We start from the raw sequence: 16,172 nt of genomic DNA on the forward strand, positions 1-16,172 counted from the left end.
TATATGCTTCTTCCACCTATTTGCTCAGGTCACATTATTTTTCACCACTAGGAAAGCATTCGACTGTACATGTCTTACTCACCCTTCTCAATACATTAAGAACTTCCAGAGAAGAGAGTCCTTTTCTTTCTTCTTATTTTATTCTCACAACTGCTTGACAAAGTTGTTTAATTACATTGTGATAAATTGAAGGGTGATTATATGTCTTTGACCAACTTATCCCTGGGCAAAAATATCACTTTTGTAATATAAAGGACTAGATGATATTTTGAAAATATATTTACCTTATAATTCCACCTTTGTAAACAAACATCCATAGAAAAAGACACTTTTAGAAAAAAATTATACGGTTTTACAATTAATGTCAATTATATTATAAACATGTTTATGATTCCCTTTCCATTACTAAACCAATTTTTCTCACTTAGCTACTTTTTCTTCCCCCAAATCAGATATTTAGTTTTAAAAAAAGTCTGGTTTATCAGTGCTACCTCCTGACCCCATTTCTTCCAAAGAATACCTCTTAGTAGGGAGAAGTGACTTGAAGGGAAATTTTGGATTCGCATTGTTTTTATATTAAAAAATTAGTTATATATGTAAAATCATTTTGACAAAAAAATCAAAATGACTAGAGAATAGAGACACAGTAGTAAGGAATAGGTGAAGTAAAATGCAATCTTCACCCCATCCCCAAATAATAGGGTTGTATGAAAAGAAATTTGGAAGTAAGCAATAAACTGTCTACATCAATATTGTTTAACTGAGTACACACAGAAAAGACATGACCACCTTTTGAAGATGTACCAAAAATAGCCTGAAGATTTTAAACATATCTAAACAATAGCACAAGGTTTATTGATATATTTGAGTAATGTTGAAAAATTATTGGTGAATTTTACTTATATCTTTTGAAATCTAAAAATTTTAAATTCCTAAGTGAATGTGTGGATACTACAAAGAGTTTTATCAAAGAACCAGAAAGCTAGAAAATCACAATGAACTTCCACATAAGTATTAATCTCCAGCATGACTTTTATAATTTGTTTCAAGATATAGAAACAGCTCCAATGAACGCAATGCATGTTCATTTAAAACACAGCTAATTACCTCTGTGTGATACTAAACACTAAAAATCCCTCAGACAGGTCACAAAGCACTTATAAATTGGTGTAATTACATATAAGTATGTACTTTTCTCAAGGTTCTAACAGTTTTGGTTTTTAATATATTTTTTAAGATTTTTCATTTTAGGGCTTCCCTGGTGGCACAGGGGTTAAGAATCCACCTGCCAATGTAGAAGACACAGGTTCGAGCCTGTGTCTGGGAAGATCCCACATGCCACGGAGCAACTAAGCCCGTGCGCCACAACTACTGAGCCTGCGCTCTAGAGCCTGCGAGCCACGACTACTGAAGCCCGCACGCCTAGAGTCTGTGCTCCACAACAAGAGAAGCCACCGCAATGAGAAGCCCGCTGGCAGCAATGAAGACACAACACAGCCAATAAAGAAATAAATAAAAATAAAATATTTTTTCATTTTAAAATTCCAATATTCTTTTCCCAAAATGCAATCCTTTATAAAAGACGCTGCAGTTTTCTCTTCACTGATGACAATACTCTTCACAGCCATCACAGATTTACTCACATTATGTACTTTTTTCTTTAAATTGTTCACTGAAAAACATGTGAGATTACACATTGTACCCACAGTTTTCATACAGCTAGTTCAGTAAGCAATTAAACATCTGAATAAAATGAACATAAATGCACTTAAAAATTTGCTAATAAGTGCATTTTGTCAGAAAGCTGAATGATGTAAATGCTTTATCTCATAAATATTATGAATTGTCCAAAAGGAAACTGATATTTCAGAGTAAAAGATTTGAACACAAAGAAAGTACAGTATTAATTTAGGAAGGAGACTTTGATCCACTCTGTAATAATCTTTTGAGAGTTTTAATCTTAATTTTTACTAAAATGAAGATGAATGTGCCTAAAATATTGTGCAAAATAACCACCACAATAAAAGTAACAATAAAGATAACTGAAAAACTAAAAATTAATGGTGAGCTAAAGAGGACAAAATGAATTACAGAAGAAAAGAATACCAAAATATATGTATAGATATTCTTGTCCCCAAACTGAGCAAAAGTCAATGTCACCTGTCAGAGACAATAAGAGCATTATGAATAATTATCTTTCTGTCATTCATTTTAACATCAGTCTTTCAAAGTTCAAAAATAAAAGATTTTAATTTGACATGTAGAAGTAAGGGAGGGACCAAAAAATAAGTTACAATATGAATAATTAATAAATTTAAAAAGAATGGGGCTTCCCTGGTGGCGCAGTGGTTGAGAGTCCGCCTGCCGATGCAGGGGACACGGATTTGTGCCCCGGTCCGGGAAGATCCCACATTCCACGGAGCAGCTGGGTCCGTGAGCCATGGCCGCTGGGCCTGCGCGTCCGGAGCCTGTGCTCTGCAACGGGAGAGGCCACAACAGTGAGAGGCCCGCGTACAGCAAGAAAAAAAAAAAAAAAGAATGATATTAAACTAAAATCTTCTTGAGTTCTGGTCACAGTGGAATGCACATCTAAAACTAGAAGAATGAAAATATACTTAAACCTTAGGTCTTAATGAAGTGTGTTTATCAAAAACAAGAAAAAACACTTGTAAAATATAAACATGTATTTACATTTATTTTATGCATCCTAGTTCATGTATGCTAGCAATATTCAAATATTTATACTTGCTAAAATCTAAGAAGGTTTTGGGTTAAAGAAGTTCTAATTTTTTAAAAGAAGATACTATAAACAAATGATGAGTAATGAGAGGTAGCTATAAACAAAGTGAGAGTAAAGTAATATATGTACAGTGTCTTGGAATTCCCAAAGTACCCTTCATATATGATTCTCAAAGAATATTTTAGCTGGGATACATGGGAATTGTTATCCACATTTCATCAGTAATGAAATGGAATAAAATTATAATTATGATTTTGATATAACCGATTGTAGTGTGTAGGCCACAAAATGAGTGAGCAATACCATGGTCGAGATAAAAAATATTAGAATTTCAATCAATATTTATTTTATATCATTTTAATTTATTTTTTTATGTTTTGTAATTGTACATTGCATCTTTTTCAAAGGATTGATACATTGTAAAATACTTTTAAAAGAAAAACATATCATAGGAGGAGAGACTCAATTTTTCTCTGGATGTATGTGGGGAAGCAATAAAAAAAAGGAGCTCGGATTGGAGGAAGAATATAAACTCCAATTATAGTTGCTCTTGAGTTTGTTGTTTGAATTTTTTAAACATTTTGGATTAATGGAAAATGATATAATCATCCTTGCTGATACAGTTTGCCATGATTTTCTCCTTCTTTCCATTTAATACAATTAAAGGGACATTGACCAGACATTGGAAACCTCAGAAGTTCAAACATTTGTTTCAAACAAACATGTTAAATATGAATGAAAACTGAATGGATCTTAGCACAGAGATCAGCTCGGTGATTTGTAACCACCTAGAGGGATGGGATAGGGAGGGTGGGAGGGAGACACAAGAGGGAGAGAATATGGGGATATAAGTATACGTATAGCTGATTCACTTTTTTATACGGCAGAAACTAACACAACAATGTAAAGCAATTATACTCTAATAAAGATGTTAAAAAAATGGAATGGATCCATCAATTCATGGATTAACAACAGTCACTATAAATGCTGGAAACCCATGGTCATGACATAGAAGAAAAATGTGGTACGTGGAGAAATGGAAAGAGTGGGACATTGTGCTCAGTTTGTTATAACAGCAGTTTTCAACATTTCCCTCTTTAATAGGGAATTTTATAACATGCTTGAATCAAAGTTTTCTTTGTTTTTTCTACTTGTGATTACACCTGCAGAAGTGATTTGAAAGTCATGTTGTTTCAAATATATAAAAGTAGATACTTAGAATCATTTTTCTAAAAACCTAAAATACATAAATATGGCACTTCTATGAATATAGCTGATTCCTCATTTAATATAACTGAGAGAAGTCTATCAATCCTAAAGGCAAATCATACCTAATTTAGGTAATGTTTAGCAGGTCAGGTATTCCTTGTAGGAAATAGAAAGTCTTATAAATGTGACTTTTCTCTGCACAGCTCCTCAGGGTTGGAAAATAGTATTTTCTTTCTTGACAAGTGGATTATGTCAAGGATTGTAAAGCCTGCAGCTTCATCTATGCTGGGGGAATATTGTGATTATACTTCATTTTCACTATCCCCACTGTTTTTAAAGCTGTAAAGTTTATCAAAATTTTAAAGCTTTAAAAAAAAATTTTTTTTTCTGTTGACATAGTCTAGATCCTAGTCTCATTTTTACACTTTGGCTCTTTTTATTATATTTTCCTATTCTTTGTTGATTTGGGGGTTCCTAGGAAAAATATCACAGAACATTAACTTATCAATTTAAGATAATTTCCAAGTATGTATGTGGCAAGTGATCTTGGAAAACAGCTGTCTAACATAACACAACAAGAAGCTGTGAAATCTTTAGTTGGTTTTTAAATTAGTGCAATGCATTTTCTTTTAAAAGTATGTATTACTCTAGAGCATACCTTTTATAGTGCATGGAGATTACCATAATTTTAGAAGCTCTTACTATTAAATCTAGGCCCTTCTTAATCTAAAAATCTTACCCTTTTATTCCTTTGTTGTATTTTGGGAAATCCAATGAATGAAATTAAATTTGGGGAATTTATGCTTCATAAGTAAAATGGGACTTAAATAGCTGTATGATAAGCCCAAAGATGTATGTTAATTTTTAACTTATTTTAGTACGTATCAGGAAAACCCTCTAATACTGCACTAATTTTGTAGCACTCAGTAAATGTTTGTGAAGTCTAAGTGAATAAATAGTCCTTTAAAAAAATAATGAAACTGTGTAGACACAAAAGTCTTTAGATAACCCAGATGTTTGATTTTAAAGTAGTTGAATGGCTGACCATCACTGCTTAGACGGAGCTCAAATGCAGGAAGTCGTCTGCTTCATCTTTCCACATAGGATGAACCATACGTGTGTATAGATTTATACCTAGATTTTCCAGAAATCATTTGATATTTGAAAATATGTTACACTAGGCAGAATTAAGGAAGAATGTATAAACAGGAGACAAATAGACCTACCTCTATTGTGGAAGGGTATAGTATCTAGTTAATGTCATGATGAACACTGAAAAGGGCTTTTCTTTTTATCTTTTATACACTTAAACTCACTGTATTTAGCAATATCGCTTATGGAAATAACTACCACTATTTTGGAAGCAACAAACAAATCTCCATTTTAGGACACTTTAAATTAAGAAAAAAGTTTTTTCTCCGTATCTTTATCACAAGTTTCCACATCTAAAAGTAATTCTCAAACTATAGAAAAAGAGTTAACTAAAAAACTGAACTACTTATGGAGTCAGAAAGCAATGTTACTTTTTAAATTGTAGTGGTTTTTGAAAAACTAATATAAGCATAGTATATTTAATGGGAAATTAATGTAGTGTTTTAGCAATGAGTTAATTTCTACAACAGAAACATGAAAACACGTGCATACGACGGATTTGAAATGAAGTTTTTTTTTCTTATTTTCTTGCTTTGATTTTATATTTTGATGACTGTTAAATTGCAAGTACATAAAGCTCTGGGGATACATACTGGTTTAGTTAGCCAATTTTTAAATTTCACGGTGTGGGAGGTACAGCTTGGAGGGAGATTGTAAAAACACATTTAGACTGATTCTCATATTTGCTTTCAATAATAACATCTGTACCTAAAAATAGATGTTTAAATTTTTGATTCCTAAATTTTTTATTCTTATTCAATTCTAATATGAAATCCCTTTTCAAAAGAGCAATGCAAAAGATCACTAAAATAGAAGCTGAAAATAAGAATTCAAGAAAAATACATAAAAGCAAGAAATAATTAGTTGCATAATTATCTCATTTAAATAGTTGTTTTTCCACTAGTTGTATGGGAAAAAATGGATATTGACATTTTTATGCAAACAAATTATACATTTTAATTTAGTCACTTAATTTTATTTCTATCTTTTGATTATTTGAAGCTGAGTATCCAGTACAAAATGTTGACTTGAACACAGGTGTAAAACCGGGGAATTCCCTGGTGGTCTAGTGGTTAGAACTTGGTGCTTTCACTCCTGTGGTCCAGGTTCAACTCCTGGTTAGGGAACTAAGATCCCAGAAGCCATGTGGTAAGGCCAATATATTTATATAGAACCGGAAGCTAAATAGTCTTCATTTGTACAGATCTAATATTAAGGGTATTAAGGGTTATCTTGTGACTTAGGTCACTGTACTCTCTGGATATCATTTTTCTTATCTAGAAGATAGACCTAAAAATATTTTTGTTTAGGTAATGGAGTTTAATAAAAATTATATCATAAAACACACGTGTAAGTATTCTGGGAAACTGAAAAGATTAATTTAAAATCCTTTAAAAATAAATAAATTAAATAAATAAAATCCTTTAAATGATTGCTATGCTCAGTTTCAATTTGTTAAGTTATTAAAACCATAATTTAAAGAAAGATTTTTTGTATGTTATTGAGGAAATAAATTATTGTTAGTCCCCAAATCCTAGTAATGTAATGTTACACATGATTATGACTTTGTGAAAAGTCCAAAGACAAATAAGTGAACTTTCACAATAGATTAAATTGGTGTCAAAAGAAAAAAAGAACAGAAAATTTAGCTTTTATATTATAGCCTACTTTCATGGGATATGAGAATGTGTGAGCATTTAAATACATTCTTAAGCTGAAATATTTTTCTTTAAATCTTTCAAAAGAAAACATAATTAAATATTTATAACATAAATCTATTTGACGTCCATGTCTATTCTATGCAATGACAAAAATATATTTGGTTTTTCATAAAAAATAACTTCTAGTAATCTTCCAAGATTGTAATTTTGTTAAGATTGTTAAGAAGGTATAATATTGTTTCTCTAGAAAAAAGTAATAGCTATTTTAGCGTCAATATTCCCTTACTATAAGGTGCTTTACAAATATAATGTTTCTAAGAGCTTTTTCTAACTTGGGAATGGAGAAGATCAATATACTGGTTTAATGCTAAAAAACGTCACGAATAAAATATTTATCATTTAAAAGCCAACTAGCTAAAACTAAGTCATTTTTTAAAAAAATGATCTTTTTCTCAGGAGAATAATCAATGCTTAACAAGAGATTCTGAAAGTTGCTGATGAAGAAATATATTTACTGGACTAATTTAACTTTAAATGGTCTATTTTTTTCACCAAAATCTCATTTCACTAGAATTTTGTAATAATAATAATAATAATAATAATAATAATATAGTAATAATAATAATACTCTTTAAATTTTTACTTAGTGTTGGGCAAAAGTGCTTGAGGTGTTATTATTATATTCACAAAAATCTTTCCAACAACCTCATGACTTAGTTTGTGGTGGTTGTTTTCCTAAATGTCCCCATTTCAATAAAGAGGCATCTCAGCCTTAGAGAAAAGTTAAATGACTCAACCAAGGACATATAGGAGTAAGTGATGGAACCAGGATTTTCTGACACCAGATCCAGTACATTTAAATACAAAGCAAGAGTCTTCACATTTTAAAAGGGTAAATGGGGATTTATATATTGGGCCAGATATATCATAACTGAGTTGTGAGATTTATTGTCTAGAACTATGTCTGCATGTGAGAGGAACCTAAATGATGTAAGAAAGAAGTGATTAACGTTCAAATGTCGTTTGAGTCAATATACCCAGATGGACTAAAGCTCAAATGGAAATGTATTTTTCTACTATTCTTGTCTGAGCTTTGGTTGTTGAATCATGTGAAGTACATCCAAAATAATTACTTATGAACACTGTAAAACATATTTTTGCTTTACATAGAAACAAAGATATTTCATAGCTGAGTTGTCTTCATTATATTGTAATAGTATATTCAAATGATAATCATTTATATTTGAAAAAGGATAATGGAAGAAAATGCATAAAATGATTTCTTAAATCACTAAAAGAAATCCTGGTGTGCTTGATATATTATTTTTATAGCATGAGGCACTAGATTTTTTAAAATTAGGTATATAGATACATCTTTGAAAATTATTAAATAATATTTAGAATCTCATTGTCCATTTGTATATTGGAACTTTGCATAAAAAAATACTAAATTTCCATGGCTGAAAAATATTTTTGTTTCTCTAGTTTTTCCTTAATATGGGTTCATGTGATAACAGTTGTGTGGAAGCTAACAATTTCTCTGGATATGAGTTAAGCAATTTTTCTACACTGAAAGCATCTAAATAGCATGTTAAACTTTGATAGGGGAAGGAGATTCTGAAAATGGCATGAAAATTTTTTTTCCTCCACCACTGTCATGTGTTTATCACCTGTTTCTCATTATCAGAAATAAAATAATTATAATCAAAATCACACTTTTCTTGGGCATGTGAGTTCCAAGGTTTTTGATTCAGTGCTTAAAGAGTTCTTATGTGCAACATCATGGGGACACTGTAGAATATGTTTGTTCTAGCACACGTGAAGAACAAAGCTGCTTGTGTAAGTGCCAGGCACCATGTAACAAATAGAATGATTTTTATTAATCTATCTGCAAGCTCTAAGAGTGTTAAGAAATATAAATAACATGCGTTTCCTGGAAAAAATAAAATAAGTTTAGACATTAGACTCAGAAAAATAAACTAGGATTCAGACAGGTGTGACATATTCAAGACTGGCCTGTTAGTGGAAGATTCAACATAAGGACAGTTATATCAGTTCCTTTGGATCACAATTTCTTCAGTCATGATTAAAATATATTGGACCTAACTTTAAAAATATAACTTACAAAATCTTTGTTTTACATATACATTTTTTTCAGAAGTGGTTTTCTCAAAACTCAAATTTGCATCTCTCCCTGTATCTGTCACTTGCATTGCACACCACTCACAGACTGAGCATGTGATTATGATGCTGAGTGAAAATTATATTTTATGATTAAAAATGATAATTATAATTTTATAATGTTACATAAGCAAATTTTAACATGTTGATCATTTTGAACAATTCTATAAAATTGTCATATAATTCTCTTTTTTCCCTCTAGATAACACAGTATCACCAGTCACCAGTTTAATCCTGTGTCTTTCCATTATGCTCACTTTCCTATCTACATTGTTATAGCTGTGTAATCTACCCTCATATTCAACTACAGACATATAAAGTTTGATTCATTTTTGCTGTACTAGCCACTCTTGCCATTTTTACTCTGTCAGTCAGCCTATTCCACCCTATTCTCCATCACCTGTTTCATGAAGTCCATGGCTCTTGGAATTTACTGCAACCATATGTCACAGAAAAGTGGCTCCCATCTTCCCCTACCTTTTCACGATATGACTTCAGAAAGGTCATAATTACCACAACTTTGTAAAAGTTTGCTTCTAGTCTAATATAATTTGTTAAAATATTAACTGGAAAAATACAAGCAAACCATTTATTCTGAAATGATGATTTTTAAAATATTTCTAGCCAGATATTTTAAAGAGCATTCTCTGTCAAAGCAAAGTGCTCCAGCATCATTTGCAAGCCCAAATCTTAAAACTAAAATGATTCCATATAGAGCATTTATTTAACACTTCTCTTACAGGAGTTTTAACTATATTTTTTTCTTTTAACAAAGTGATGATCTATTAATGGCTCTGACTTTCTGGTGGAATATAGTTAGGGTTATGATAAAATATTCATTATCTTCCCCAAAGGTAATCAAGAAGTGTATTGGAAAGAAGAGTTACTTAGGGTGTTTTTTCTAAAGAAAGCTTGTAAGAAATATTTCAAATCCTTAACATGTCAGTTGCTTAAAACATTGTTTGAAAAACAGAAAATAGACCCCAGAAATCATGAAATTGAAGTATGCTAATGAAGATCTTTTTTCCTGTCCCTTAAGTTGAGTATTTCTTGGATAAGATGATTTCTTTTTTTAAATAACTGTATAATCTTTTCTAATTTGGGGTTTAATAAAATTATTTTCTTTTATTTTTAAGACACACTTTTTAATGGTCTTGGGCTTGGAGCGGTCATTGGTCTGGGAGTCGCTGCACTCTTGTTAATTCTTGTGGTAACAGACGTCAGCTGCTTCTTTATTCGACAATGTGGGTTATTGATGTGCATCACCAGGAGAATGTGTGGGAAGAAAAGTGGCTCCAGTGGTAAAAGTAAAGAACTTGAAGAAGGAAAAGCTGCATATCTGTGAGTATCAGACATCTGCATCAAAGTAATGTTAGACTCTTTGTATATCACTACAAAGAGCTCAAAATTTATGGTTTCTTCATGCAAAACTTAGAGTGAAATGCAAAAAGCTTTCCATATTAGCATCATCTTCAAAAGTTCTCTCATGTTCCTACGCAGACAACCCACACTACTCCAGGCAACTCCCCCTGCCCCAGGCAACTAATAATCTGATTTCTTTTATCATAGATAATTTTTAGCTCTTATAAAGCTTGATATAATTTCCTACAATGTGTATTTTTTTGTGTCTGCCTTCTTTCACTCAGCATAATGTTTTAGAATTCATTCATGATATTCTATGTGTCAGCAATTCATTTCATTTTATTGTTGAGTCATTTCTATTCATTTTTGATACATACGTTTAGGCATGTACAGTCTCATACATTATTTTCTAGGCTTAGGGATATAGAAGAATCCATTTTGCATGGCCACATTGTTTTGTTTTGTTTTTATATTGTTTTTTGTTTTGTTTTGTTTCTCCAAAGCCCATTTCAATCTTTCTAGGCAATTTGTCTATGACAATTTTTCATGGATATTCTGTAAGGAATATTTTCATTTCATGGGATAATAACTTAGATAGTATACATTTTCAATTAAAAAATTATGTTAAATATTACAATCAAAATGTCACCTGCTTACTTGTTGGGCACAGCACATAGCAAAGAACAAACAGAAATTAGGCTCCACTTCATACTTAAAAGAGATATTAATGTATGACATAGTAAATATAGTGGAAACAATTCACTATTCAATATCTCTTGCTTTCCTCATAGAAACATATTGTACTTCCTAATAACTTGCTGTATTTTTAAATTGTCTTGTTAACTAAATAAACATATCACCAAATTTAGTTTTAGTTACTTTTTCACATATCAAGAAAACAATGTACTATATAACATAATTATACATATATACATATGATATATATATGCACACATTGACTCAAAACTGAATTTTATATATCTTCATTGTTGCTTTGCTATTAACTAAATGGAATAAACACTAGGTAACAAGCACTTCTATACAATGATAAAGTGGTGAATAAGACAAACAGAATTTTGTTCACATAGAATTCGTGTTTCAATGTAAGAAGACAGATAATCAACACTAAAATTGAAAATGTCTGGTAGTGATAAGCACTAAGAAAAATGAAAAACAGAATGACAATTTTTACTAGAGGTTGGGTCATTAAAGACTTCTCCAGGGAGATGAAATTTAGGCTGAAGAGTGAGTGATAAAGAGCCAGAAATATAATGATCAAGGAGAGGAACGTTCTAAGCAATGTAACAATAAATACAAAAGCCATTAAGTCAGGAATGAGCTTGTTACTTAAAGGCAAAATGGATCTGAGTGGAATGAGGCAGGGAAAGAGAGTGGTACCAATCAGGTGGGAGAATTATCTGAGTACAAAAGTATTAAATCTTCTTGGTCAAAGTAAGGAAATATTTTTAAAATAGAAAGCAACTAAAAGTTTTTTTAACGGTTTATTTAGCTACTTATGAAGAAGGATAGCTGGAGGGTTGGTAGGTGAAAAGGAAAGATTTGGAATGAGGGAGACTAGGTAGGAAAATCTTGAAATATTCCAGGTAGAAAATGATGGTCTTCTGTACCAAGCTTGTAGTACTATAGGCATATAAAAGTGTATAGCACCCAGATATAGATGAAGTAGAGTCAAGTACTGCTGACTGATTCAACTTTGGGGTGAAAGAAAGAGAGAAATCAAAAAGGACCTTCACTTTTTTGTCTTAATTAATTACAGGGATGTTGATGACCATGCGCAAAATAATGAGGTACATCTAAGTTCCGCTGTTTGTTTTTATTTGACTTTATTAATTGGTAATTTATCCACCAACACTTTTGTTTGTAATTCCTGTCAAGTTTAATTAACCTTAAAGACTTGGAAAGATGAAAACACATGGTTCATTCCATGCTTGTTGTCCATCATAGGTTTTTAAACCACAATTTCCTCTGCCTTAGGAAAACAGTTTTCAACTCTTTTTCAAAAATTCATTATTCAAATTGGAAAAAATAAACTAAAACCTCAATGAGAAATAGGGAATAATTGATCTGATTAATTGGATATATACTAGCTTCTAAATATGACCCCAAGCATTTTAAGACTAGTCCTTTCATGTTATCACAAGTTATAAGACTATGTAGATTTCTTACAAAACACATTAACTAAACACTTAGAGCATTCTTTTTTTTTTTTTTAAACATCTTTATTGGGGTATAATTGCTTTACAATGGTGTGTTAGTTTCTGCTTTATAACAAAGTGAATCAGCTATACATATACATATGTTCCCATATGTCTTCCCTCTTGTGTCTCCCTCCCTCCCACTCTCCCCATCCCACCCCTCCAGGCTGTCACAAAGCCCCGAGCTAATATCTCTGTGCCTTGCGGCTGCTTCCCCCCAGCTATCTACCTTACTACGTTTGTTAGTGTGTATATGTCCATGACTCTCTCTCGCCCTGTCAAAACTCACCCTTCCCCCTCCCCATATCCTCAAGTCCGTTCTCCAGTAGGTCTGCGTCTTTATTCCTGTCTTACCCCTAGGTTCTTCATGACATTTTTTTCCTTAAATTCCATATATATGTGTTAGCATACGGTATTTGTCTTTTTCTTTCTGACTTACTTCACTCTGTATGACAGACTCTAGGTCTATCCATCTCATTACAAATAGCTCAATTTCATTTCTTTTTAAGGCTGAGTAATATTCCATTGTATATATGTGCCACATCTTCTTTATCCATTCATCTGATGATGGTCGCTTAGGTTGTTTCCATCTCCGGGCTATTGTAAATAGAGCTGCAATGAACATTTTGGTACATGACTCTTTTTGAATTTTGGTTTTCTCAGGGTATATGCCCAGTAGTGGGATTGCTGGGTCATATGGTAATTCTATTTGTAGTTTTTTAAGGAACCTCCATACTGTTCTCCATAGTGGCTGAACCAATTCACATTCCCACCAGCAGTGCAAGAGTGTCCCCTTTTCTCCACACCCTCTCCAGCATTTATTGTTTCTAGATTTTTTGATGATGGCCATTCTGACTGGTGTGAGATGATATCTCATTGTAGTTTTGATTTGCATTTCTCTAATGATTAATGATGTTGAGCATTCTTTCATGTGTTTGTTGGCATTCTGTATATCTTCTTTGGAGAAATAGAGCATTCTTATTTAAAGAACGTTATATTGCAGAAAAAAAGAGAAATTAAAGTCAATGGCATACAGGATGGCATTGTGTAAAGTCCTAGAATATTCCATATTTGTCTTTCAATGTAAATTAACATTTATCTTGAATTCTCATAGTTTATGTTATAAAATGGTTAAAGATTACTATTTTACCAAACTTTATGTATACTCTTATCTACCCAAGCATTAATTTGCAATAGCAAATATTTATTGAACACCTAGATAACCAGGCACTATCTAAGCTCCAGAGATACAACTCTGAGGAAGCAAACTAGTTCCTGCCATCAACTAGTTACTGTGATGGGAAACACACTTCGATTAAAAAACAATAAAATAGATAAATAAATAAGAAATTTCTGTTGTAAATACTACTTTTCAAAAAAGAATGAATTTACTTAATCAGACTTAGCTGAGCAAGTTGTGAAAGAACTAAAATATAAAAAAGAATAAGAAGTAACTAGTCAAGTGTGTGTGTGTGTGTGTGTGTGTGTCTGTAAATGGCTTTTCAGCATGCAAAAGAGGGATACATAGCTCTGGCCCGCTTTACTGCCACATCGGAGAAGGGAAGTACCCAAATCAAGTCCACTCTAACTATCCTGTTACACTTAAAGGGGAAAAAAATGAGAAAAAATTATGAAGTTCACAGTCCGGGGGCACAGACTCACTAAAAGACAGAGACCGAATCATGGGACTATGGAATGCATCTTCTTTACACCATAATTTACCACCTCATTACTAAAGACCTATATTTAGCAGTTCCTTCTAGACAGTACATCATGTCTCACTATCAAGAAAAAACTTACAAGGCATACTGAAGGCAAAACTCAGTTTGAAGAGACGGAGCAATCATCAGAACCAGATTCGGTAAGGCAGGGATGTTGGAATCATCAGACCAATATATATTTTTTTTTATGGTAAAAACTCTGATGGATAGACAGCATGGAATAAGGGATGGGAAATGTAAGCAGAGGTGAAAATTCTAAGAAAGAATCTGAAATAAATGCTAGAGATCAAAAACACCATAACAGAAATGAAAAATCTCTTTAATCAGCTTATTAGCAAGACTAGACATGGCTGTGGAAAGAATCTTGAGAAGGTCTTAACAGAAAAGTCAAAACTAAAAAGCAAACAAATAAAAAGACTGAAAAAAAAAAGAAAACAGAATACCTAATTCTGTAGGACAACTACAAAAGGCTAAACATATGCACAATAGGAATATCAGAAGAAGAAAGAAAGAAAGAAAGGAACAGGAGAAATATTTGAAACAATAATAACTGAGAACATCCCCAAATTAATATCAGACATGAAACCACAGATCCAGGAAGTTCAGAAGATACCAAGAAGGATAAAAATCAAAATTAAGCAAAAAAAATACTACACCTAAGCGTGTAATTTTCAAACTACAGAAATTCAAAAATAAAGAAAAAATCATGAAAAAAGCTAGAGAAGCAAAGGTAAGAATTACATCTGACTTCACACACCACACAAACATACACCTCCCCTCACACATACACACACTGATTTTTATATGTACATATGTGTATATGTATGTGTGTGTGTGCAATTTTTCTCACATAACAATGCAGCTTCAAAATGTCCCATTTCAGTACATGAGTTTCTGACTCTTTTTTAAAATAAATAAGCAGTATTCCATAATATTATATATCATAGAATATTTTCCCACTTCTCTATTATTAAAGTTTAGATAAGACTTTCAATATCTTTATAATATTAAAGTATATTATGCTGTTTTGAACTTCGTTTTTACATCAATCCTGTTGTAAATGTACGAGTATGTATTTCCCAATTCTCATCCCAAATAATCACAGAACATATATTTCCTACAGTGCTTCTCAAACACTGACTATTATCAGTTTATTTTTCAATACAATAAGTGAAAAATATCATTTAAAATTTGCATTTTTCTAATCGGGGTTGAGTCTGAGCTTATTTGTTTTATGATTTTCTTTTGGTCACTTTATTCTTCTTGGAATTTCCTGTTCATATTTTTTACACATTTTCATAGAGTCATTTGACTTTTCTTTCACTTGTTGATTATATAATGTGACCCTTAATCATTTGATGTTGCATTTGTTGCAAATATTTTCCCCAATCTATCCCAAAGTTTGGATTATGCTAGTGATGCCATTATTTATATTAACTTTACATTTTCATTTAAGAATTGATCAACTGTATAAAATATTCTTTCTCAGTTTGCATCAAGATATTTTCACTTTGCTCTTATTTAATTTGTTCAAGTTGCAAGTTTTAGTAGTATATTTCCTAACATAAATCCTCCTTGCCCTCCTAGGATGGTGATGACAGTTAACACTGATTGAGTACTGCATGTATGTAAGACACTATTCTAAGGACACAGCAGAAATTAGTTTGGTATCTTTAGCTTCTCTGTTTTACTAACCAAGCCAGAAATGTTTATGCAGGGAGTTGGGAGAGCCAGCCAGGTTGGTTCTAGGACACATCCTCTCAACTGCTCTGCTACACTTGTCATCATTTTCTGCTTAATAATCAGTTCTAGAAATCTGGCCAGAATTTCTATGTTTACCAGTTTATAAATTGTAAAATTTTCTATAAATTTTAGCATATATTTTATGCCAATTTAAACAAAATATTGCTTTGTCACTCTTTATAATTCC

General features: G+C 31.9%; 1 protein-coding gene across 1 annotated transcript in view; it reads left to right on the forward strand.

Moving 5' to 3' along the window:
• NCAM2 (neural cell adhesion molecule 2) overlaps window positions 1-16,172 on the forward strand; it is a 211,530-nt gene that overhangs the window by 190,357 nt on the left and 5,001 nt on the right. The window contains exon 16 of the mRNA XM_065875896.1: window positions 10,080-10,284. Within this exon, the coding sequence (XP_065731968.1) occupies window positions 10,080-10,284 (205 nt within the window). The remainder of the gene's footprint in view (window positions 1-10,079; window positions 10,285-16,172) is intronic.

This window comes from Phocoena phocoena, chromosome 4 (assembly GCF_963924675.1).
Source record: "Phocoena phocoena chromosome 4, mPhoPho1.1, whole genome shotgun sequence".
NCBI lineage: Eukaryota > Metazoa > Chordata > Mammalia > Artiodactyla > Phocoenidae > Phocoena > Phocoena phocoena.